We start from the raw sequence: 25208 nt of genomic DNA, 5'->3' as shown, positions 1-25208 counted from the left end.
TTATAGGCATGTCCGATAATTATCCGCCTGATATCAGCATAAATATGTGATATTATATCGGTTTTCGTAAATGGTCTCGGTTATCGCACGGCTAACAAACTAGTGTGTCGAACAAAGCGCCCAAACAAAGCAGACACACATCGGTGACTCAGTGTCCGAAGAATGGATAGTGTTTCTTTTAGAGTTGGGACACTATAGTCAGATTCCAGCCAGGGAATCGTATTTATGATGTGTGGTTTATTTGGTCGTAGAACATCCACAAAATAACATGCATGGTGCTAGTGAGGCATTTGGTTGTATCTGAGTGTTTGTGGGCTGACAGAAAACACATCTCCCTAAATGGGCAATTATTAGGGATGTCCGATAATTATCCGCCTGATATCAGCATAAATATGTGATATTATATCAGTTTTTGTAAACGGTCTTGGTTATCGCATGGCTAACAAACTAGTGTGTCGAACAAAGCGCCCAAACAAAGCACCCACACATCGGTTAGTCAGTGTCCGAAGAATGGATAGTGGTTCTTTAAGAGTTGGGACACTATAGTCAGATTCCAGCCAGGGAATCATTTAATCGTATTTATGATTTATGTGGTTGTGGTTTATTTGTTCATAGAACATCCACAAAATAACATGCGTGGATGTGAGTGTGAATGGTTGTTTGTCTAAATGTGCCCTGTGATTGGCTGGCCACCAGTCCAGGGTGTAAACCGCCTCTCGCCTGAAGACAGTTGGGATAGGCTCCAGCACCCCCCGCGACCCTCGTGAGAATAAGCCATAGAAAATGAATGAATGAATGAATGTGATCATTGCACGATGTTCGAGTGGTTAGCATGTAGGCCACACAATCAGGGGATCGGGAAGAGCTGGGTTCGATTCTGCGCTTGGCATCTCTGTGTGGAGTTTGCATGTTCTCCCTGTGATGTTGAAGATTGAAGACAATTACTGGAGGACTGGAGATCCAACTAGCAACCAGTTAAGGCAGAATAATAATTAATGATATAAGTAATAATTTGTCTGGATCCTCTACTGTGAAGACTACTAATCCGAATACAAGCTTCTATGACCTGAAAAGTGGTTAAATGCTGACTTAGTGACTTAGTCGTCTTGACTCTGAAAGCTTTTGTCAGACATGTGCATGCAAAGAGATAAGAGCTATCTAGGAAACGTGACACCACCCCACCCCACCAGGCAAGATCTCCATCTACAGGAAACATCCAGCTTGTACGCAAATGTAAACGCAAATGTGTTTTTTCTGAAATGTATAAGTGTATCTTAAGTGGACCAGTCCAAACCAAAGCCAGAGGCCGGGGTGTTGAGGGATGAGTTGAGGTGATTGGTTGGGTCCTCAGAGAACACAAAAGACGAGTCAAGTATTTGCAGGTGTCTCTGACATTCCACTGAAGTCAGGATGGAAGCCATCGCTGGTGTATTTTCTTTCAAACCGAAACCGACTTCAAGAGTGCTCACCAGCAGCTAAGGCGTCGTTTACGTTTTAAATGGTTGCTTCTGGTAAGTACCAATTATTTATTTTTGGCTAATGTCGCTAATGTTTATTCATCACAGTCATGATGTAATATATATATTACTATATTGACAGTGACTATGGTACCCATTATGTCATTGTATGGTCATATCACCTCGTACTTTGGTACGTGACAAAAAATTAAAAAATTAAAATAAAAATTAAAATAAAATATATTACTACATTGACAGTTACTATGGTACCCATTATGTCATTGCCTGGTCATATCACCTCGTACTTCGGTATGAGACACAATTTTAAAATTAAAATTAAAATTAAAATTAAAATTAAAATTAAAATTAAAATTAAAATTAAAATTAAAATTAAAATTAAAATTAAAATTAAAATTAAAATTAAAATTAAAATTAAAATTAAAATTAAAATTAAAATTAAAATTAAAATTAAAATTAAAATTAAAATTAAAATTAAAATTAAAATTAAATAAAATACTTAAATTATATTAGGAAAGCAGAAAGTGAACAAATGTAACAGTTACTGATTGTAAAAGTACCAGATGGAGGGGTAGGATTTAATAAGCTTTTGCTTCTTCCTACTAAAAAAAGCTGTCAGATTTGATGTGTTTATGACTTAATGGTTCACTGCTGTTTTCCTCAAGCGTTAAGAGTTCCAATTTTGTCTGGCGGTCCTTGAAAGCACCACTGTGATGTGCTGTGACTAGTTATTAGTTAGATCCAACAAATGCATTCACGGGCGTATCAGTTACATATGTTTTCTTCACCATTCACTGGAGGTCGCAGAATGTATGAGTCTACTATAATATAATAATAACAATAATAATATGTCAGACAGTTATTTTTTTTGCTGGATGATTTTACTATGTGACGACTTACTTTGCTTGCAGAGATCCTGGCCATCTTGTCAATCAATCAGAGGCACAAACAAACATCTTCTACAAGCAGCAGCACTGAAACACTGAGCACTTGAAACATTGCTATGGCGGACAAATCCTTGGACGCAACAACAACAACACAAACTGGAATAGAAGCTGAGCTGCCAAGTGTGGTCGTACGCGAGTTTGAGCCCAAGGACCAAGTGCACGTACAACGCATCTTTTACGAGGGGCTGATGGAGATGATATCTGACACGGCCTTCAGAGGCCTGAGATGTCATCCCGAGAGTCTCCTGCTCTATTCAGCTATGGCAGGTACTGGACACATACATTGTATACGCGTTACAGCATTTATAGTCTAGGACAGGGGTTCCCAAACTGTACCAACTCAGGGCCCACTTGAAAATCTAAAAAATGTCTGTGGCCCACCTTTGTCCTATAAACAGTACATAGACGAAATGCTGCGTTCTCAGAGCACTTAACGTAATAATAATAATAACAATAATAATAATAATACAAATATTCTTAATAATAGTAATATTAGAATATAATATTATTATTATATTAACCATTTATATTAATATGTAATATATTAATATATATTGTATGTATATTAATTGTCACTCTAATTAATATATCTATATTGTCAGTGTATATTAATTCATATATTATATATTAATACATAATAATTATTATTATTATATATGATTAATTTACATTTATTATATATATTAATATATCATATATTAATAATACTTATTATTAATTTTTTATATTTTTTATATATACTTAAGTATAATACTCATACTTTTCATAACTGCAGTCAAGACTGGCATGATGACCAGAGAGCTACGTTCCAATCATAAACTGTATAAGGTTCCTAAAATATTGTGTCAGTCAATAGGTTATTACTTTGGCCTATAAATATTGTTTTTAATCATGCAATAAATATTTTACAATAAAAATATTTTTTTAATAATATTTGCAAGAATGAATCACATTTTTAATGTGATTTTAATGTGATTTTTCATTTTTTATCTCTCATGGTCCACCTGCAGTACCACCACGGGCCACCAAGGGGCTGCAGCCCACACTTTGGGAATCACTGGTCTAGAACGTTCTTCTCCAGCCCAATAAGTTGGTTTTATCATATGTTGACCTTCTCCTCTAATTTCAGCTCAATATTTGCATTAAAAGTGATTGTTTGAATTACTCAATTAGAATCAGCTCTGGAACTTTACCCTTCTCTCTTTAATTGCCATTGCAAGCAATTCATGTTTAAAATATAAAAATATAAATATATTGTGTTTATGAATACTATGTTTGCATTCTTCTATTTCCTTTAGCTCATCTGTGTCAGGGGTTTCAAGGGCATAGTTGGAACACATGGTTCCACTGATGTGTGTATTATTTATAACTGAAAAATATGCACTTATCTTTCCACGGTCAGTTGTAGGCTTTGTGGTCACGGCGTGTTGGTGGGTGATAGGACTCCTCCCTGCCGTTGTGCTGTGTGGCCGTTACTTCTGCAGCAGGCGTGTGATCCATGCTTACCTGAAGCAAGCCATGAAGAAAGACATGGGTCACATTGAAGAATTTTACATGAAATCACCAAGTAAGTCCCGTCCTTTCGTCCATTCCCAAATGTTCTCAATGTAGATCATGGATACATGCAGGATGGTCCATCCTGATCTTATCCTCTGAAAGAAGTCCTTAGTGAAGTGCAGTGAATTGTCTTGTTAAAATAGACCACACAAACGAGGGCCTTCAGTCATGAGGGATGCCAAAAAACGTGACAATTTTTTTTTTTTATTAAAAAAATTTCAATTTTCACCAGCCATTAAAAATGTTTTAAATGTTTTAAATGCTTAAATGCTTAAATGTTTAAAATGTTTAAAATGTTTAAAGTGTTTAAAATGTTTTAAATGTTTTATTTTTGTATTTTTTAATTTTTTTAAATAATTTTAAATTTAAAAATTAATTTTAAAAAACTTAAATTATATTAGGAAAGCAGGAAGTGAACAAATGTAACAGTTACTGATTGTAAAAGTACCAGGTGGAGGGGGCCTTCAGTTACGAGGGATGACCCCTGCATCCACATAGGCATATACCATTTGACACCCCTGCACAATCTGTAACGCCGGCTGATGGCTGGTGAAATTTTTGCAGGGCTGAGATATTTGAAGAAGTTTCTTACGGCGTCCAACCTCTGCAACAACGGTGCGCTGTGAGAAGCCTTGCTTATGCAGCTCAACGATTCGACTGCGTGAACATCGGAAAAGTGAACATCGGAATGTCATCTTCTTTCCTTGTCCTTCACTCATGAACTGGTCTTGTGTTCTTGAACCCCACCTCAGACTCCCGCCTGTGGGTTGCAGTTCTGGAAGACCAGGTGGTGGGTGTTGTAGCAGCAGTCGGCCAGCAGGACACGAGAAGTTCCGTCGAACTGAAGCGCATGTCAGTTGACGGCAGGTTTCGTAGGCGTGGAGTGGGTTTGGTCCTTGGGTGGAAAGTTCTGGAGTTTGCCATCACTCGGGGATACTCGACTGTTGTCCTGGGAACCACAGCCTACTCACCCTCCGCCCACCAGCTCTACCGACGACTGGGATTTCAATGTACTGGCGTCACAAATGGGTATATCACCCCCGGTGCAACGTTGTCTCTTTTCGAGAGAATATTTTACAGGGTCTGCCACCATTACTACAGCCTGGAAGTGAAAAATATAGCCATACATCGCCACCCACAGACTTCTGTAGGAGTGCTGACAACATAGTCATCATTATTGAAATTCATGGGATAGCCAACATCATGTGACCGGACGAATAATAGCAGATGATGGGGATTCATAAAAGTGTATCTGTCTGAATACAGTGTTGTTGTAGTCCATTGGATGACACATAAGGGCTACAAACTTTGTCAAATGTTCAAACGTTTCCTTACACCACGATTTTCGAGAAATTTCAGTTTTCGTAAACAGTCTCGGTTATCGCACGGCCAACCAACTAGTGTGTCAACAAACACAGCACCCACACATCGGTGACTCAGTCTCTGAAGAATGGATAGTGGTTCTTTAAGAGTTGGGACACTATAGTCAGATTCCAGCCAGGGAATCCTTTAATCGTATTTATGATTTATGTGGTTGTGGTTTATTTGTTCGTAGAACATCCACAAAATACCATGCATGGTGCAAGTGAGGCATTTGGGTATATCTGAGTGTTTGTGGGCTTACAGAAAACACATCTCCCTAAATGGGCAATTATTAGGGATGTCCGATAATTATTGGCCTGATATCAGCATAAATATGTGACATTATATCGTATTTTTTTCTAGATTATGAAAAGCAATGTGATAATGTGTTAATACAACACATACTGTATATGTGTTCATTTCACCACAGGGGACATGTCATGGTACACATATCGAGATTGGCTGATAATGGTATCGGCATTTCGGTATCAGTGTGTATTTCGGCATATCGGCAAAAAGGCCAATATCGGACATCCCTAGTAATTATTTCTAAATATGTGATCATCACACTGCACGGTTGTAGCACACATGTCTCACAGCTAGGAGACCAGGGTTCAATTCCACCCTCGGCCATCTCTGTGTGGAGTTTGCATGTTCTCCCCGTGCATTCGTGGGTTTTCTCCGGGTACTCCGGTTTCCTCCCACATTCCAAAAACATGCTAGGTTAATTAGCGACTCCAAATTGTCCATAGGTATGAATGTGAGTGTGAATGGTTGTTTGTCTATATGAATGAATTAATTTTTCAGCGGCGTAGGTGCGCCCCATTACTTTTTTTTTAATCTGTTTGTATATTTTTAGGCCACACAGAAAAGAGAAAAGCATGTTTTCATTTTCACATAAGGATTGTGGATGATGGGCAAAATGTTGGGTGAGGGAGAGGGGCAACATTATAATGATTTAATGTGTCTTATTTTGTAAAAATTAGACAGGAACTACAACAAATAAAAGCAGAAAATGATTACAGATCCAGAAAGATTATCATGTCACTGTTTGATGTGCGTGGCGGTGAAAACAGTGTTGGCATGAATTAATTTGAGGTTGTGTATCAACAATATAAAATATTTATCGAAATCTTAGCTTGATGTATTCCCACATGGTATCAGCATTCTAGACCAAACGGTAACAATACAGTCCATATTACAGTCTATCTGAAGGTTAGCAAACTCAACTGGTATTTTTTACATGTATTTATTTTCATTATTGTACTTGAAAGCTTCCTGCAGGCTGATACTGGTTCACATATTCTCGAACTTTGCATGGAAAACTACGTATGCAACATTTCGGCTCTGCTTTCTTCACTTTCTAAAGAACACAGGACATGCGCTGGGAAATCAGGATGTTTAGTCACCTTGATGAACGCATTTAAGCAGCGTATTTCACACTGTTTGTGTAATAAAGAAGTTAAAGAACTGACTCAAACATTTTTTTTCATTGAAAGACGGTATAAAAACTGCTCAATCAGCATCTTTGCGGTTTGTGAAATCGCTTCTTCCGTATATTCTTTCATGTTGTGAAACACTCAGCTGCAGTTTGCATACATTTCTTCTCCAGAGTAAACTGGTTCATTTCTCACGATCGCGATCACGACCGCGGCATAGATATCCGTGTACGAGGCGTGACTGGAATTCAAACTTCTGACCAGGAACTATTCCACAATCTGTTGAGAGAGCTACTTTGGCGGATTTGTAAAACCATCCTCCGCCAAGAGTGGTAAGTTTTATTTCCGTATGTCTGCCATTCGCATGTAATCACATATTAATGCAAGTATTCATACCGTCAAAGCTGGGTCAGCTACTTACTTCCAAAAGAAAGCGGAAGCAGACGCAAAAATGACTGTTAAGTACCAAACCTCTGCAGTGACCACCATGGAAATAGAGGATGACAGTGGTGGCTTCAAGCATCTTTTAATGGATGGCACCAAGCTTCGACATTCAGGTAACTAAACAACACTTTCTGATTATGTAGATATAGAAAATATTAAATTAGTTCACAGTTCCACATGTCCAAAAGGAGTAGGAAGAAGCAAAGCTTATCAAATCCTACCCCTCCATCTGGTACTTTTACAATCAGTAACTGTTACATTTGTTCACTTCCTGCTTTCCATAATACAGTTTACTTTGACAATCAGTAACTGTTACATTTGTTCACTTCCTGCTTTCCATAATACAGTTTACTTTTACAATCAGTAACTGTTACATTTGTTCACTTCCTGCTTTCCTAATATAATTTGAGTTTTTTAAATTAATTTTAATTTTAATTTTAATTTTAATTTTAATTTTAATTTTAATTTTAATTTTAATTTTAATTTTAATTTTAATATAATGAAAAAAAATCCCATTGTAGGAGCCAATTACGCTTCGATTTACTCGATTTTATTTGGTTTATTTTGGTTCTATTGGCATACTATTTAAGCGCCGAAGTGACAGGGCACGGGTGTGGTTGACAGGAGGTCACATGGTTTTTACCCCTCAGGCCATATATGTAGGCTCACCTGGATGATCAACTCTACATTCGCCATACGTATATACAACCTGATGACATGCACCAACACTCTCTAAGCAACTGATGAATTTATTCATCATTGTGCAATAAACGGGACTATACTGAATCATCTCTGTTTATTTGGCGCGAGTGACTAAAATGTGGTTGTTACCACTGTGTTCCTTCTTTCATTATTGAGTCTATTATTGTCATGATTGTTCTATAACTAAAATATGCAATATTAAATATCGATTCATGTTTGTCGTTTAGTTTATGCATTGAAAAACAGTCCTTTCAGGGCTGCTACGCTCTTCCTTGGCTTGCTGTGTGTTGTCCTGGTGACCGGGCTCATCGGTCAATCGGTCCATTGTGAGTACCTCTTTTGCCATCTTTATCAAAAAGTCCTACAATGGACCATACATGTTTTCATTTCTTCCGTGGCAGACTGGGGAGTAAGAAAAGACACGGAGAATAAGTTGGAAGCCACGAGAATGGAGAAAGACAACTTACAAGAGAACCTGAAGACCGTACAGAACGAGAAGAGGAATCTTGCCTCCAGCCAGGAGCAGTTGCAACACAATTATGACTACCTATCTAAAATGAAAACCCAAATAGAAACCAACAACAATCTACTTAGTGCCGAAGCCAAGAAACTGAAAGAGAGTCAAAGCCAACTGGAAGCCAGAAAGGCTGCTTTAAACAAAGAGCTTGAGCAGCTGAAGGCCAGCAAGGAGCAGTTGCAGACTAATAATGACGCCTTGTCTACCGGCAGAGACCTGCTACAGCAAAAGTACGATTCATTGATCAAGAGCAAAACCGCCTTGCAGGCTAACTACGACACCGCGACCAAAGAGAGGGACCACTTGCAGAACAAGTTCAATAACGCCACGCGGTCCAAGGAGAAGCTGCAAATAAATTTCAACAGCCTGATAAAGGACGTGGAACATCTACAGGAGCGCTACAAGACCTCCTCCAAAGAGAAGGACCACATTGCCGACAGTCACCAAAATCTGACCATGGAGAACGCTAACTTGCAGGCCACGTACACGACACTCAGCAAAGCCACGGATAAATTACTGGCCTCCTACAATTCCACCGTTGAAGACAAACAAGAACTTGAAAAGACGTTGAGAAACGTGACGGCAGACCGAGACCTGCAGAGAATAGTCATCACCAACCTGACTGCTGAGGTGGAACAGCTGAGGGCGGCCATCACCGTACTGAACGCAACTAAAGGTAAGACGGGAAAACACAATTGAAGATTTTTTATGAGGGAAATTGAAAAGTAGAACAGGAGTGCCGAGTCATCCGGGGCATGGGCTGAGTACTTACCTAGTACTCATACTAACTCTTTGATTGCAGTATGCAATTTTTGAGTATGCAAAAAATGTTGAGTATGTATCATCAGTTTACTACTCATACTCAAATTACCCAGGATGCAACGCGACATGACGTCACCGCGGAAAAAAAAACGTTTACTGAACAAGGATGAACCAATCGGCAGTGTCAAGGAGGATATATTGCGAGTTGGTTCGCTTCCTGTTTTCAAAGTAAAAGCAGTGATTTATCACTGTTTTTTTTTTGTTTTATGAGGAAAAGTAAGGGGTGTTTTATTTTGTGAAAATAACCATAAGTGTGTTGCTCACTTCGGCTAGCTTAAATTCATATTCCAGGTATTCCTCAAAAAACATGTTTTTGATATCATGCCATTCACATTTTTAACTTACCTTTTATACATTTTAAGATTTTTTTTGTTTTTGTGTTACTACCCCAACCTTCCATAAGTGGGTCAAAAATGATGTGCATGCATTTTCTGTGGAATCCAATTGGAACCTTTGATTCTAATCAACTTATCAACTCCTAAATATAATACTAAATATCATACAAGTGATTTTTTAACAAACAAACCAACGCAAACTTCTATGCGTCGCTCCCTTCTTAGGTGTGCTCTTTCCCCTAAAAAACACTTGCATCAATGAACCAAGAGTTTTCCGTTACAGTTAAGACTTGTCCCAGTAACTGGAAGAAGTTTGAGACCAGCTGCTATTATTCTTCGACTTTGACCAAGAAGACCTGGTACCTGAGTAGAAACTACTGTCAAGGAAACGGAGCTGACCTGGTCATCATAAACAGCAAAGAGGAAATGGTGGGTTGATGTTGGATGTTCATTAGTAAATGCATTTGTGGAGAGTTGCTTCATCACGTCTTTTTGTCTTTTGCGCATAAAAACGTAAAAGGTGACGACCTGTGAGGCGTCTTTGTCTTAAACTACACACTCTCAGATATTTGTCTTCTTGCACAGTTGTGCAGCGTTTTTCTGTCCTTGTTAGACCCAGTTTGTGCTGCCCTCTGAAGGGAGTAGTTAACAGCATGGTAAGAGATTTTAGTTTTAGTTTAGATTTTTTTTAGATGGGTTTTCTAATAATCTATTAGCCTTATAAAATGATGAACTTGGATTAGCAGCCATACCAGGAGATTGATGCAGAGGACTGACAGTTGTTGATAGTAGGCCTCTATGCAAAAATGTACAATTGTTTGTGAAATGGATAAAATGTGTTTGATCCCAAACTTTTGGGCGGTAGTGTACGTTGTTGGGATCGGGCGATTGGGGTTATTTCGGTGTTAAATTACTTACGCAACCAACATAACTGATTGTTCTTCTTTACTAGGAATTTGTGAATGGCTTGTTTACAAATAACAAGGAGGTCTGGATGGGACTGACTGATGAGGGAGTGGAGGGCCAATGGAAGTGGGTGGATGGGACCTCTCTGACCACAGCGTAAGAAATACAACAGTTGATTTCTTCAATCACCCAATCCTGTAAATGCTTTATTAACAGTGTTTTTTTTTGCAATGTAGGTATTGGGCAGATAGCCAGCCCAACAGTTATAACGGCAACCAAGACTGCGCAGAGTTTTGGCATCGCTCATCAGGAAAAGCCGAATGGAACGATGAAAAATGTAGTTCACAGAGATACTGGGTGTGTGAGATGTAGCTCCGTAAGCTAGGGCAACATACAATACACTTGATAAAATAAAGATATTGTTTTTTTCCCCACCATATTTCTGCATGCCAGGGGTGGGCAAACTACGGCCCGGCGGCCCGCCAGTTGCTTTCTAAGTATTTCAACTTTTAACATACAAACTGGCAACATGACTTGCAAGTCGGATGTCTTATTTAGTAAAAAATAAACAACAAAACTGTGAAATTAAAAATGTGAAATCCTGAAAAAGGGGACATGAGAACATACAGTTGATAATATAACACTTTTACAGATAAAATTAGACAAATAATTCAAGAATTCAAAAATTATAAGCATAAAATAATGTGTGTGTTAAATATATGACAATTTTGTTAACTCAATACGGCCCGCAAATCAAAATATTAGCCCACCCCTGCTGCATGCTAACTATTATAGGATACAATTTCTGGCCTGCTAGTCTCACACGATACTAAGAGGTATTTACGAGCGGAAAACACAACTTGGGAGGGAAAAACCAAAAAGGAAGATAAGATGACTGCTCTTCATAAGAGAGCAAGGAAATAAGATGAGAAAGGAGCCGCAGTGCCACCTGATGGCTCCCTTCCCAAAATGGCCGCCCAAAAGAGTATAATTTTGCTTCACCCAATCACACTGTAAAATAAACTGACCACAACAATTTTTAAATAAATGTTGACTCTTTTTACATTCATGTCTGATGTACTTGAGCTACAAGACGTCTTAGTTGGAAGATAATTGATTGAAATGACACCATAAGAGATGCCCATGCTAGATGTATAGCAAGCTACTGAGTTAGCAACTAGTTAGCCTCCAGTTGATTTATTGAACATATATTTGTGTTCAATAAATATGTGAGGCGTAATTAGATATTAAAACTGGATTGTGTAGCGAGTGAATAATCACCACAAAAATATTTGTGCACGTGGATTTGTATCTGTCTGTCATTTCGCCCACGCTAACAGGTAGGCAGCTAGCAGTTTGATGCCACTGCTGTGTGGGGGCAGCTAGCTGACATTGACACTATGTTCCTCTAAAAGATCAAATAAAGACTCTGTTTTGTTAATATAGCTACACAACACATGTCTGGACCATAATTAGCAATATAATTTTTCAAATATATATTGGAAAGCCCCATCCCATGACAATTTTGGAGGTAAATAAGAGATTATATCAGAGCTGGCAAATGATTACAAATTCCTAAAAAATATGTTAAATAAAAAATGTATCGCTTTGACATAATCCAATTAGTAATTACAGGATTAAAATCTATGTTGGTGGAATGTTTGACAGTGTGTGTTCATTTAAACCGCTATTAGCAACATATGGTGGTGTTCTTATTCTAAAGCCAGGGTTGCATACAGTCATTTGTACCGTGCTTTCGGTGATAAGCTAATGACTAAAAGTCAATCAATCGTGCCAGCAAGTGACTCAATTTTTAGTGACATGCTGTCCTTAAATGTGTCACCTGCTGATGAATAATTCTAATGTGTAAATATGGGCGACAGAATACAAACGTAGAAAAAAAGAACACTTAAAGCACCAACTGTATTCTGCACATGCAGTTCACAAGCGTTTCAACTTAAAAACGTATGCTTGCCTGTAGTGCCCCCTGCTGGTAGATCTTCAGAAGTGGGTGATGACTGATTCAGGGGCACGTGCAGCTTCTTTTCAGGTCAGGTACTTCCGGGTAGATTATTTCTTTGCTAGGCGCCTTACTAACGTACTCCGCAATATTTCAAGGGCTTTCACACCAAAATATTGCGGAGCTAAATTTTCTAAGAGAAGACAGAGGAGGATGTCTTTGCTGGGAATAAATGTTCACGTTTTTTATTGAACTGTACAACACAGCGGCAACGTACACTTCGGTGTTTTTAGCTTAGCTAAGGTGGTGAACACACGTTTAACATCCTGTTGGGTGCTCTTCATAATAAGGTACTTCCGGTTTACCAAAATAAAATACGTTAATACGTTTCTGTACACTTTTGTTTTGTTTCCATTCAAACACATTTCTGAGAGATAATATCGAATGTTTCTGAAAACAATGTAACAGTAATACAATAGCATGTTACCTTGTACTGAACAATTCTACCCCGAAGAGGGTGTGAAATGGTAAAAGAAGTTGGATCTGGAAGATTCTTGGCATGGTTGTCTTCTATCCATCTCCGGGTAGTCATCCATTATGATTTCCCAATATTTGCCAGTAGGTTTTTTTCATAGAAAACCATATAAAAACTGCCTATTCAGCATCTTTGTGGTTGTGAAATCTCTTCTTCCTGATGTTGTTACATGTTGCGAAATAGGTAGCTGCGGTTTCTTCTCCAAAGTTAAACTGTTTCATTTCTGAAGACCACAAGTGCAGAAAAGATCCGTCTGACTCGAGTTCAAACTTTCACCAACTAAGTAACTCTTGAGAAACTTTTTTTTTTCATAAAATTGTCTCAAGTAGTGGTAAGTTTATAGCATCTAATATCTGTAATATGAAATAGTAATGCCAATACTGCTAAAGCTGCATAATATTACTAAGTACTAAACGTCTGCAGTGACAATAATGGACACAGAGGATGGGAAATACGAGCGACTTTTCATGGATGGCACCAAGCCTCGACGTTCAGGTACCTGTAATCCATTGAAATGTGTAAATTAAATTACGAATAGAAAAAAAACACTAAAATGACATAATGAGTGTACATGTAAACCTACTGTTGATAGAATCCAGTCATGTACAAGTGACTAATATTTTTTTTTCATATTACAGTGGATCCCCTCATGATTATGTCATGAAACACCATTGTTCTCGAACTAAAATATGCAATATTAAATCTAGGTTCATATTTTTCCTTCAGTTTATGCATTGAAAAACAGTCCTTTCAGGGCTGCCATGATCTGCCTTGTATTGCTGTGTGTTGTCCCGGTGACTGGGCACCTCGGTCAATCACACCATGGTGAGGAAATCTTTTGTTATTTTTGTAAAAAGTTGTATAATCATGTCTTTACTTGCTTCTGTAGCAGACTGGAGAGTAAATAAAAACACTCAAAATCAGATTTTTGGAAAAAGAACATTTGCAGGCCACAGACGCAACACTCAGCAAAGCCACAGATGAATTACTGGCTTCCTACAATTCCACCGTTGAAGAGGAACAAGAATGTGAAAGGAATTTGAAAAGTGTGACTGCGGAGAGAGACCTCCAGAGAATCATTATCACCAATCTGACTGCTGAAGTAGAACAGCTCAGGGCGGCCATCGCTGTACTGAGAGGAATCAAACGTGAGATCGGAAAACACATACAGTTGTCCCTCGTTTATTGCGGTTCATTAATTCCATAACCAACTGCAATAAATGAATTTGCGTATTACATTCTATGTTAACAAATATATATTTATATAAATATTTTTATAGTTAGAACATAGTTAGAACATAGAAAACATGTTTAACACTTTCTAAATATGTTTTTTAAACTATAAAATCCCTGTAGAGATGAAATAATATGCCTGTAGTCACCTTTATAAATGTATTATTCATTGTTTACAACACATTGCGCAAGCCTTATGCTAGCTAGTGAGCTAACCAGTTAGCCTAAAATGTATTTCTTCTAAAGTTAAGACCCCAAAAACATACCACTTCCACATGGACTGTGAGGAGGATTTTTTTTCACTCTATCATGTCGGACATGCCATGTGTTGAGGTAATACAATGTAAGGTAATATCCCAATGCTTTGTATCATTACTGCCACCTTGTGACCAGAATACTACATATAATTCGTGTAATAGACCATCATAGACTATAGTCTACCAAAAAACGGCAATTAAAAAAAAAACTCATATAATGATGGAGCGATAATCCAATCACAATATTGCGAGGGACGACTGTATTATATCGGAAAAATATGACAAGAGCATAAAGAACCAAGCAAGTCCTTTAAATGGATCTCTGCAATTATTATACATTATAGTTAAGACCTGTCCGAGTGGCTGGAAGAAGTTTGAGACCAGCTGCTATTATTATTCTACTACAACCAAGAAGACCTGGACCCAGAGTAGAAGCATCTGTCAAGCAAAAGGAGCTGACCTGGTCATCATAAACAGCCCAGAAGAAAAGGTGAGTTGGTTCTCGAAACCCGAAACAGGCGGGTTACATGAGGAGATTTAGATCATAACTTTCATCGAGTAAGTCACAATGTGTCTTTAAAAGTATTTGAAACCGAAAAACAGTAATTCCTCGACACTCCGTGTATCCAGTGGGTTAGGTGATTTAGGTGAGCTACTGTTTTTTCTTCCGGATTAGGAATTTGTCAATGGCCTGTTTACAAGTTACAACGAAGTCTGGCTGGGAATGACTAATCACGGTGTAAAGGACGAGTGGAAGTGGGTGGATGGAACTCCTCTGACCACAGCGTAAGTGACAAAACAATGAATGTATTATTTGGACATGAATCCACCAACATTATGTGTTGCAGTGTTTTGTTTTGTTTTTTAATTCAGGTATTGGGCTCCTGGCCAGCCCAACGGGTTCACAGAAAACCAAGACTGCGTGGAGTTTTTCTCATCAGACAAGGCTGAATGGTACGACGATGAATGTCATATGGCAAAATATTGGGTTTGTGAGATGTAGCTATGTAAGCAGTTCAAAGTTCAAGTTCAGAAAAGCTTACATTTAAAGAATACAGTGGTACCTTGGTTAACATCCGCTATGATTAGCACAGCTAAATATTTGCGTTTGTTCAGAGTTAGATACGATGGGCTGTACCGAGACAACGGTGCAATGACTTAAAAATAAATCTGCCATCTTTTCAAGGGTAAATAAATGTGAATGTGTCACTCTGTCTTTCTGCCCGTCTTGTTTTACATTTACATTTTTCCCAACAACATTTTTGTAAAAGTGACATTCAATGTTTATTTGTCATTTCTAATTATTTTTGCATGTCTGAACTGTGTTATTTGTGAACATTTTTCGGTGTCTAGAATGGATTAAGTGGATTTGCATTGTTTTCTGTGGGAAAAATAGCTTTGGTTAGAGTCCGTTTTGGTTTGAGTGATGTTAACCAAGGCACCACTGTAGTTGTTTTGTCTTGTTCAAAAGGGAAATTCTTCTACTTTTTTTAACATTCAAAATTTATTAACAACGTGAGAAAAGCTTACATTTAAAGAATACAGTGGTACCTTGGTTAACATCCGCTATGATTAGCACAGCTAAATATTTGCGTTCGTTCAGCGTTATCGAGCATGGGCGATGGGCTGTATCGAGACAACGGTGCAATGACTTCTTAAATCTGCCATCTTTTCAAGGGTAAATAAATGTGACAGAGTGTCACTCTGTCTTTCTGCCCGTCTCGTTTTACATTTACATTTTTCGCAACAACATTTTTGTAAAAGTGACATTCAATGTTTATTTGTCGTTTATAATTATTTTTGCATCTCTAAACTGTGTTATTTGTTAACATTTGTGGGTGTCTGGAATGGATTAAGTAGATTTGCATTGTTTTCTGTGGGAAAAATAGCTTTGGTTAGAGTCCGTTTTGGTTTGAGTCGGACCTTCTGAAACGGATGAGTGACGTTAACCAAGGCACCACTGTTATAGTTGTTTTGTCTTGTTCAAAAGGGAAATTCTTCTACTTTTTTTAACATTCAGAATTTATTAACAACGTGAGAAAAGCTTACATTTAAAGAATACAGTGGTACCTTGGTTAACATCCGCTATGATTAGCACAGCTAAATATTTGCGTTCGTTCAGCGTTATCGAGCATGGGCGATGGGCTGTACCGAGACAACGGTGCAATGACTTCTTAAATCTGCCATCTTTTCAAGGGTAAATAAATGTGACAGAGTGTCACTCTGTCTTTCTGCCCGTCTCGTTTTACATTTACATTTTTCGCAACAACATTTTTGTAAAAGTGACATTCAATGTTTATTTGTCGTTTCTAATTATTTTTGCATCTCTAAACTGTGTTATTTGTTAACATTTGTGGGTGTCTGGAATGGATTAAGTAGATTTGCATTGTTTTCTGTGGGAAAAATAGCTTTGGTTAGAGTCTGTTTTGGTTTGAGTCGGACCTTCTGAAACGGATGAGTGACGTTACCCAAGGCACCACTGTTATACGTAGTTGTTTTGGCTTGTTCAAAAGGGAAATTCTTCTACTTTTTTAACATTCAAAATGTATTAACAACGTGAGAAAAGCTTACATTTAACCTTGGTTAACATCCGTTACGATTAGCACAGCTAAATATTTGCGTTCGTTCAGCGTTATCGAGCATGGGCGATGGGCTGTACCGAGACAACGGTGCAATGACTTAAAAATAAATCTGTCATCTTTTCAGGGGTAAATAAATGTGACAACATTTTTGTAAAAGTGACATTCAATGTTTATTTGTCATTTCTAATTATTTTTGCATCTCTAAACTGTGTTATTTGTTAACATTTGTGGGTGTCTGGAATGGATTAAGTGGATTTCCATTATTTTCTATGGAAAAATTAGCTTTGGTTAGAGTTCGTTTTGGTTTGAGTCTGACCTTCTGGAACGGATCAGTGACGTTAACCAAGGCACCACTGTAGTTGTTTTGATTTGTGGGTGTCTGGAATGGATTAGGCGGATTTCCATTATTTTCTATGGGAAAATTAGCTTTGGTTAGAGTCCGTTTTGGTTTGAGTCGGACCTTCTGGAACGGATGAGTGACGTTAACCAAGGCACCACTGTAGTTGTTTTGGCATGTTCAAAAGGGAAATTCTTTGACTTATTTTAACATTAAAAATGTATTAACAACCTGAGAAAACCTTGCAAATCATCCACAACTTGAATCACAGATGACATTAAAAAACATTTCACAGTATGGTTAATGTTGAGTTAGATTTTCTTGCTTTTATTCCTCCAGATTTTTGTGTTATGATGGATGTATAAATTTTTTTAAATAAAAAAAAGACTGTGGATTCTCATTCATTGTGTCAACACTTATGAAATCTGCATGATATATACATACATTGGGGTCCTCGCCATTTTAAAATCATTTAGAGAGAAAAACAGATTTGTACATATATAAACCACACCGGAATATAAGCCACAGATGTCCACGTCATGAAAAAAATATTGTGAAGCGCATGAGTCTTGGAGGATCAGGTCGCTCTGTCGTTGACGGGAGCCCATCATGAGCTGTGAGAAAACTCAACAGACTCATGACTCAATATAACTGTCTGACTCAAGGCGTCAACTCGAAAATCACCACACAGCAACTTAACACTCAAAAAGTAAGTAAATAAAATATATACCAACATGAGTTTAAAATAAAAAAAACATCTATTTTTACTTTTGACTTCCCATTATCCAGTGCTTCCTTGCAAATTACTTCATTGGCCATGGTTGCCATGGCTGCAAATAAGCAGCATCACTGGTCCATAATAATAAAAACAGGATTAATGGGAGTTTTACCACAGGCCATCTTTTACAGTCTCACTGTGATTGTTCATCACGAGGGTCGCGGGGGTGCTGGAGCCTATCCCAGCTGTCTCCGGGTGAGAGGCGGGGTGACCAGCCAATCACAGGGCACATATAGTCAAACAACCATTCACACTCACATTCATATCTATGGACAATTTGGAGTCGCCAATTAACCTAGCATGTTTTTGGAACGTGGGAGGAAATTGGAGTACCCAGAGAAAACCCACGCATGCACGGGGAGAACATGCTCCTAGCTCCGAGCTGTGAGGTTTGCGCGCTAACCACACTTATAACACATGATAAACACATGATAAACATTTAAAAGTTCACTGATTAAATGTTGGTTGAATAGAGGGAGATGAAGGCTAGCACAGCATGCTAACACTCTGCTAGCTTGGATTTTCTCCGGGTACTTCCGGGTTCCTCCCACATTCCAAAAACATGCTAGGTTAATCAGCGACTCCAAATTGTCCATAGGTATGAATGTGAGTGTGAATGGTTGTTTGTCTATATGTGCCCTGTGATTGGCTGGCCACCAGTCTCGCCCAAAGACAGCTGGGATAGGCTCCAGCACCTCCCGCGACCCTCGTGAGAAAAAGCGGTAGAAAATGAATGACTGAATAAACCACAATATTAACGTCATGGACCAAGCAGAGAACTATTTTACCCTGAAGTTGGATCTGGAAGTCCAACAGGATATTGGTCTGGCTGTCGGGATGTGTCTTCCACCCATCTCCGGGTACTCTGGCTTCCTCTTTCAGTCCAGCCATTTCCAGCCTCCGGTACGATTTCCCACTGTCAGCTATACATAGTATTTTTTTTCATAGAAAGACGGTATAAAAACTGCCCATTCAGCATCTTTGGTTTGTGAAATCGCTTCTTCCTGATGTTGTTTCATGTTGCGAAATAAGCAGCTGCGGTTTGCATACATTTCTTCTCCAAAGTAAACTGCTTCATTTGTCAGGATCACAAGCGCGGAAAAAGATCCGTGCAACCAGAAACTGACTTCTCCTCGAGTAGCGGTAAGTTTTCTTCCCTTATATCTGTAATTGCCTCAAATATTAATGCCCAAGCGCCACTTATCAACTATTTGCTTCAAAAATAAAACTGACTGTTAAGTCCCAAAAGTTGTGCAGCGACAACAATGGACGTCCAGGATGGGAATGGTGGCTACAAGCATCTTCTAATGGATGGCGCCAAGCTTCGACATTCAGGTAACGGATCACCAAACTGCTTGACATATGTATATTCATTTGTATATGTAAAGCTACTGTTGGTAGAATTCTATCTCCTCATCGTCAGTCATCCCGGTCAAGGTCATCCACAAATGGGTGCACCTGGAGGCTTCTCAATTATCGAAGACCTTTAATCCAAAAGGTTTCTTTAGTTCTTCATTTGACACGTGGAGTATTCCTATTTATGTCCCTGGTGTGTGTCTGCCCTAGGTGAGATCACAATAGAATGGCCGTCCTGCGAGAAGGACAATAAATGATTGTTGCCTTCCTGGTGGCAAAACACTTACACTATATCATCATTTTATACTATATCATCAAATTATTTAGGGGGATTTAAGAACATGAAATTTGTCAGAGATTTTTTTTGTTTAAAAAAATTAATAAAAAATATCAAATTATTTAGGGCGGTTTAAGAACATGAAATTTGTCAGAGATTTTTTTGTAAAAAAAAAAAATCAATAAAAAATATCAAATTATTTAGGGGGGCTTAAGAACATGAAATTTGTCAGAGATTTTTTTGGTTAAAAAAAATCAATTTAGAAAAATCAATAAAAAATATCACATTATTTAGGGGGCTTAAGAACATGAAATTTGTCAGAGATTTTTTTGTAAAAAAAAAAAATCAATAAAAAATATCAAATTATTTAGGGGGGCTTAAGAACATGAAATTTGTCAGAGATTTTTTGTAAAAAAAAATCTATAAAAAAATTATTACAAATATCTAATTATTTAGGGGGACTTAAGAACATGAAATTTGTCAGAATTTTTTTTTGTTGAAAAAAATCTATAAAAAATATCAAATTATTTAGGGTGGCTTAAGAACATGAAATTTGTCAGAATTTTTTTGTAAAAAAAAATCAATAAAAAATATCAAATTATTTAGGGGGGCTTAAGAACATGAAATGTAAAAAAAAATCATTTTTTTTTTAAAAAAAATCAATGAAAAAATATCTGTAGCCCCCCAAAACAGGCCTAATCAAAGTCAAAGTCAAATTTATTGTGAAATATGCTATAAATGCTCGACATAGAGCATACATGAAATTTCCGTCCTCTCGGAACCCAGGTGCTGAAAGTAATAAATCATAAATTTGCAACAGCTAAACTAAATGAAATAATTAACAATGTGAGCAGTATAATGACGCCACTGGACATCATTGTCAATGAAAACTCAAATGAAAGGTCAAACATCTTCCAGCTTCCAAGCTTCCAGTTGCCTCAATCAGTATAAGACAAAAAAAATATCACAAGGATGTCAACGAATGAGACATCAACTGCTGTCTTTACTGCGGTCATGATTGTTCTCTAACTAAAATATGCAATATTAAAAATCGGTTCATGTTTGTCGTTTAGTTTATGCATTGAAAAACAGTCCTTTCAGGGCTGCTACGCTCTTCCTTGGCTTGCTGTGTGTTGTCCTGGTGACCGGGCTCATCGGTCAATCGGTCCATTGTGAGTACCTCTTTTGCCATCTTTATCAAAAAGTCCTACAATGGACCATACATGTTTTCATTTCTTCCGTGGCAGACTGGGGAGTAAGAAAAGACACGGAGAATAAGTTGGAAGCCACGAGAATGGAGAAAGACAACTTACAAGAGAACCTGAAGACCGTACAGAACGAGAAGAGGAATCTTGCCTCCAGCCAGGAGCAGTTGCAACACAATTATGACTACCTATCTAAAATGAAAACCCAAATAGAAACCAACAACAATCTACTTGGTGCCGAATCCAAGAAACTGAAAGAGAGTCAAAGCCAACTGGAAGTCAGTAACGTCGCTTTAAACAAAGAGCTTGAGCAGCTGAAGGCCAGCAAGGAGCAGTTGCAGACTAATAATGACGCCTTGTCTACCGGCAGAGACCTGCTACAGCAAAAGTACGATTCATTGATCAAGAGCAAAACCGCTTTGCAGGCTAACTACGACACCGCGACCAAAGAGAGGGACCACTTGCAGAACCAGTTCAATATCGCCACACGGTCCAAGGAGAAACTACAAGTGAGTTACATCAGCCTGGTAAAGGACGTGGAACATCTACAGGAGCGCTACAAGTCCTCCTCCAAAGAGAAGGACCACCTTACCGACAGTCACCAAAATCTGACCTTGGAGAACGCTAATTTGCAGGCCACGTACACGACACTCAGCAAAGCCACGGATGAATTAATGGCCTCCTACAATTCCACCGTTGAAGACAAACAAGAACTTGAAAAGACGTTGAGAAACGTGACGGCAGACCGAGACCTGCAGAGAATAGTCATCACCAACCTGACTGCTGAGGTGGAACAGCTGAGGGCGGCCATCACCGTACTGAACGCAACTAAAGGTAATACGCAAAAACACATGTAGTCGTCCCTCGTTTATGGCGGTTAATTGCTTCCACACCAAACCACAATAATTAATTTATAAGTTTTCAATATTAATAAATGGAATATCTTAGTAGTTAGAGCAGAGAAAAAATGCTTATGACATTCTAAATATTTTTTTTAACATTATAAAATCCCCGCAGACATGAAATAACACACCTTTATGCTCCTATTATTCATTGTTTACCACACGCTGCATGGACTAGACGCAGCCGCTAGCTAGTGAGCTAATCAATGTATATAAACACACCATTTATACACCATTTTTCACTTTTACCTTGTTTGACATGCCATGGCTGACTTTACACAGTGTTAAGGTAATGTAACGTAGGGTAATGTCTCAATGTTTGGCATAATTACTGCTGACTAGTGACAAGAATACTACATATTACTTTTATTTCAATGTTTTGACTAATAATAGACCACTGTCTACCATAAAACACGTGATTCTACCGTATTTTCTGGACTATAAGTCGCACAAGGCCAAAAATGCATAATTAGGTAGAAAAAAAAAAACATACATAAGTCGCACTGGAGCATGAGTCGCATTTTTTGCGGGTAATTTATTTTACAAACTACTTAATAACTATAAAAGCAATCTTCACGCGCTAAATGTACTGCAAAAAAGGTCAGTAGGGATAATTCATAATGCCGCCTACAGAGAACATACTAACTCCTTATTTCTTACTTACTTTGGTACGTGACAAAAGAAATTAAATTATATACGTTTTATTATATAAGTTTTTTATTTTGTTAAATTAAATTAAATTAAATTAAATTAAATTAAATTAAATTAAATTAAATTAAATTAAATTAAATTAAATTAAATTAAATTAAATTAAATTAAATTAAATTAAATTAAATTAAGAAAGCAGGAAGTGAACAAATGCAACAGTTACTGATTGTAAAAGTATCAGATGGAGGGGTAGGATTTAATAAGTTTTAAATTAAATTAAATTAAATTAAATTAAATTAAATTAAATTAAATTAAATTAAATTAAATTAAATTAAATTAAATTAAATTAAATTAAATTAAATTAAATTAAATTAAATTAAATTAAATTAAGAAAGCAGGAAGTGAACAAATGTAACAGTTACTGATTGTAAAAGTATCAGATGGAGGGGTAGGATTTAATAAGTTTTAAATTAAATTAAATTAAATTAAATTAAATTAAATTAAATTAAATTAAAATTAAATTAAAATTAAATTAAATTAAATTAAATTTAATTTAATTTAATTTAATTTAATTTAATTTAATTTAATTGAATTTAATTTAATTTAATTTAATTTAATTTAATTTAATTTAATTTAATTAAGAAAGCAGGAAGTGAACAAATGTAACAGTTACTGATTGTAAAAGTACCAGATGGAGGGGTAGGATTTAATACGCTTTGCTTCTTCCTACTCCTTTTGGACATGTGGAACTGTGAACTGATTATGGGATGCATTCAATTGTAATCTGATGCATGTTCAAATGAAATAAAAACATTACCATTACCATTACTTGACCAAAACAGACATTTCACCATCTTGGAAGGCAAGTTCTAACAATAATAAAAGAATAGAGAACAGGCTGAATAGGTGTAAGATATGCTAACACAATGCTTATTCAGCTACACGAAAAATAAACATGAACAGAAAAGTTGTCCACTGTTTATGTAACATAAACAGTTTTTTTCATTTATAAGTCGCAGGAAGAGTCAACCTATGAAAAAAAAGTGTAACTTATAGTCTGGGAAACACGACAGTTTGAATGGGGTGGGGCTTAAAAAGTACACGCTTATATCCTTTACAGCTAAGAACTGTCCGAGTGGCTGGAAGAAGTTTGAGACCAGCTGTTATTATTATTCTTCGACTTTGACCAAGAAGACCTGGTACCTGAGTAGAAGCAACTGTCAAGCAAAAGGAGCTGACCTGGTCATCATAAACAGCAAAGAGGAAATGGTGGGTTGGCCCTTTGATTTGTTGTTATGGCTTCTCTATGACGACTACTCCGACTCAGTACTGTAAAATACTGACTTCTAAGCATCCGATATAATTTTTTTCTTCCTTATTAGGAATTTGTGAATGGCTTGTTTTCAAGTAGCAAAGAGGTCTGGATGGGACTGACTGATCAGGGTGTAGAGGGCCAGTGGAAGTGGGTGGATGGGACTTCTCTGACCATATCGTGAGTGACAAAACCAGGAATTTCTTACATTGGCCATGATTGGGTCTGACAGTGTTTGTTTGTTTGTTTGTTTGTTTCCGATGCAGGTTCTGGGCTGACGACCAGCCCAACAGTTACAATGGAGACCAAGACTGCGTGGAGTTTTGGTACCGCTCATCAGGAAAGGCTGAATGGAACGATGAGAAATGTAGTTCAAAGAAAAATTGGGTGTGTGAGATGTAGCAACGCTTACATTTAAGTAAGTACGGGATTTTTCGGCCAAACTATGAAAAAAGTATGGTAGCTCTTTTGGTTTGTTCGAAAAAAAAATTCGAATTTTTTTTTTTTTTTTTTACATTTTAAATCTACTCAACCTGAGAAAACCTCAAACAATGGGGATTTGCTAATCACCCACAGCTATATTCATAGATAACACTGAATTTTCTTTCACTGCAGTTAATGGTGAGTTAATTTGTTCTCTAGATCTTTGTGTTAATCACGGATGTATACACTTACAATGTCTTCATTTTTTTTTTTTATTAAAAAAAGATTTAGATAGATTGGAGTGACCAAAGTCTTCCTCTCATGTCATTGGGATATTAAATTCAGAGGCATTAGGGTGAAACCTCTGAAGTTGGCCCGGTTGAAGTCTGGTAAAACTGGGGATGTCATTCAGGTTCAAAATCCCAACCAAGTTCTTGTGACTTTAGAGGATTTGGTTTGGATTTGGATTTACCCTGAACATAATTGGTCAAATTCCGAAAACTAAGATTTTCATGTAATTTTTTCAACATTCTTTCTTTGGAATTTTGGTGTTTGGTTATAGATAGTATTTCGAAATCTAACAATTCAAAGGAACCAGATTTGGCAGCCGAAGACCAGGTCGCCCAGGCACCCTCCCTTGACCTTGACCGCCACCCAACACACAATGCACCGGACCCTTATGCTTGACCCCGTAGGTGGTGAGTGTGGCTTCTTCGGGCTGGGCTTGGCTGGACCACTAGGGCCTCCCCCGGGCCTGGTTCCAGGGTGAGTCCCCGGACGCCTCCCTGGTGAGGTGTTCCAGACAAGGAAAAGGCCCCAGGGCAGACCTAGGACACGCTGGAGGGATTATGTCTCACAGCTAGTCTGGGAATGCCTTGGTGTCCTCCCGGTGGAGCT

At 37.6% G+C, this 25208-nt stretch overlaps 4 protein-coding genes across 8 annotated transcripts; all 4 read left to right on the top strand.

The window, feature by feature from the left end:
• The first annotated feature begins 1308 nt into the window (after positions 1-1308).
• Positions 1309-5200, top strand: LOC131136444 (N-acetylaspartate synthetase-like). The gene is made up of 4 exons (XM_058083262.2): positions 1309-1511; positions 2387-2689; positions 3825-3989; positions 4732-5200. Exons 2-4 carry the CDS (start codon positions 2479-2481, stop codon positions 5145-5147), a joined length of 792 nt encoding a protein of 263 aa, XP_057939245.2. The 5' UTR covers positions 1309-1511; positions 2387-2478; the 3' UTR covers positions 5148-5200.
• A 1772-nt stretch (positions 5201-6972) lies between these two features.
• LOC131136429 (uncharacterized) lies at positions 6973-12158 on the top strand. Its single transcript, XM_078793579.1, has 7 exons — positions 6973-7112; positions 7185-7337; positions 8154-8252; positions 8328-9119; positions 9884-10029; positions 10553-10662; positions 10743-12158. Exons 2-7 carry the CDS (start codon positions 7232-7234, stop codon positions 10876-10878), a joined length of 1389 nt encoding a protein of 462 aa, XP_078649705.1. The 5' UTR covers positions 6973-7112; positions 7185-7231; the 3' UTR covers positions 10879-12158.
• A 379-nt stretch (positions 12159-12537) lies between these two features.
• Positions 12538-16449, top strand: LOC131136453 (CD209 antigen-like protein A). 3 transcript variants are annotated; one of them, XM_078793582.1, is made up of 8 exons: positions 12538-12556; positions 13185-13332; positions 13425-13496; positions 13728-13826; positions 13940-14149; positions 14836-14981; positions 15168-15277; positions 15365-16035. In XM_078793582.1, the coding sequence occupies exons 3-8, from the start codon at positions 13433-13435 to the stop codon at positions 15492-15494; spliced, it is 759 nt and encodes a 252-aa protein (XP_078649708.1). In that variant the 5' UTR covers positions 12538-12556; positions 13185-13332; positions 13425-13432; the 3' UTR covers positions 15495-16035. The 3 variants fall into 3 exon arrangements, 2 of the variants coding, with proteins under 2 accessions (XP_078649708.1, XP_078649707.1); XR_013628144.1 differs by lacking the exon at positions 12538-12556 and adding an exon at positions 16043-16449 and having other exon boundaries at positions 12630-13332; positions 15365-15555; XM_078793581.1 differs by lacking the exon at positions 12538-12556 and having other exon boundaries at positions 12634-13332.
• Positions 16450-19309: 2860 nt separating this feature from the next.
• Positions 19310-24831, top strand: LOC131135950 (uncharacterized). 3 transcript variants are annotated; one of them, XM_078793580.1, is made up of 7 exons: positions 19310-19331; positions 19438-19523; positions 20895-20993; positions 21069-21860; positions 23697-23845; positions 23959-24068; positions 24155-24831. In XM_078793580.1, exons 2-7 carry the CDS (start codon positions 19454-19456, stop codon positions 24288-24290), a joined length of 1356 nt encoding a protein of 451 aa, XP_078649706.1. In that variant the 5' UTR covers positions 19310-19331; positions 19438-19453; the 3' UTR covers positions 24291-24831. The 3 variants fall into 3 exon arrangements, with proteins under 3 accessions (XP_078649706.1, XP_057938371.2, XP_057938378.2); XM_058082388.2 differs by having other exon boundaries at positions 19311-19331; positions 19429-19523; XM_058082395.2 differs by having other exon boundaries at positions 19317-19331; positions 19446-19523.
• Positions 24832-25208: the final 377 nt, after the last annotated feature.

This window comes from Doryrhamphus excisus, linkage group LG9, assembly GCF_037039965.1.
Source record: "Doryrhamphus excisus strain RoL-2023G ecotype Guam linkage group LG9, RoL_Dexc_Guam_v1.1, whole genome shotgun sequence".
Classification (NCBI taxonomy): domain Eukaryota; kingdom Metazoa; phylum Chordata; class Actinopteri; order Syngnathiformes; family Syngnathidae; genus Doryrhamphus; species Doryrhamphus excisus.
Note: the sequence above shows the minus strand (reverse complement) of the source record. Positions and strands in the feature narration are given on the sequence as shown.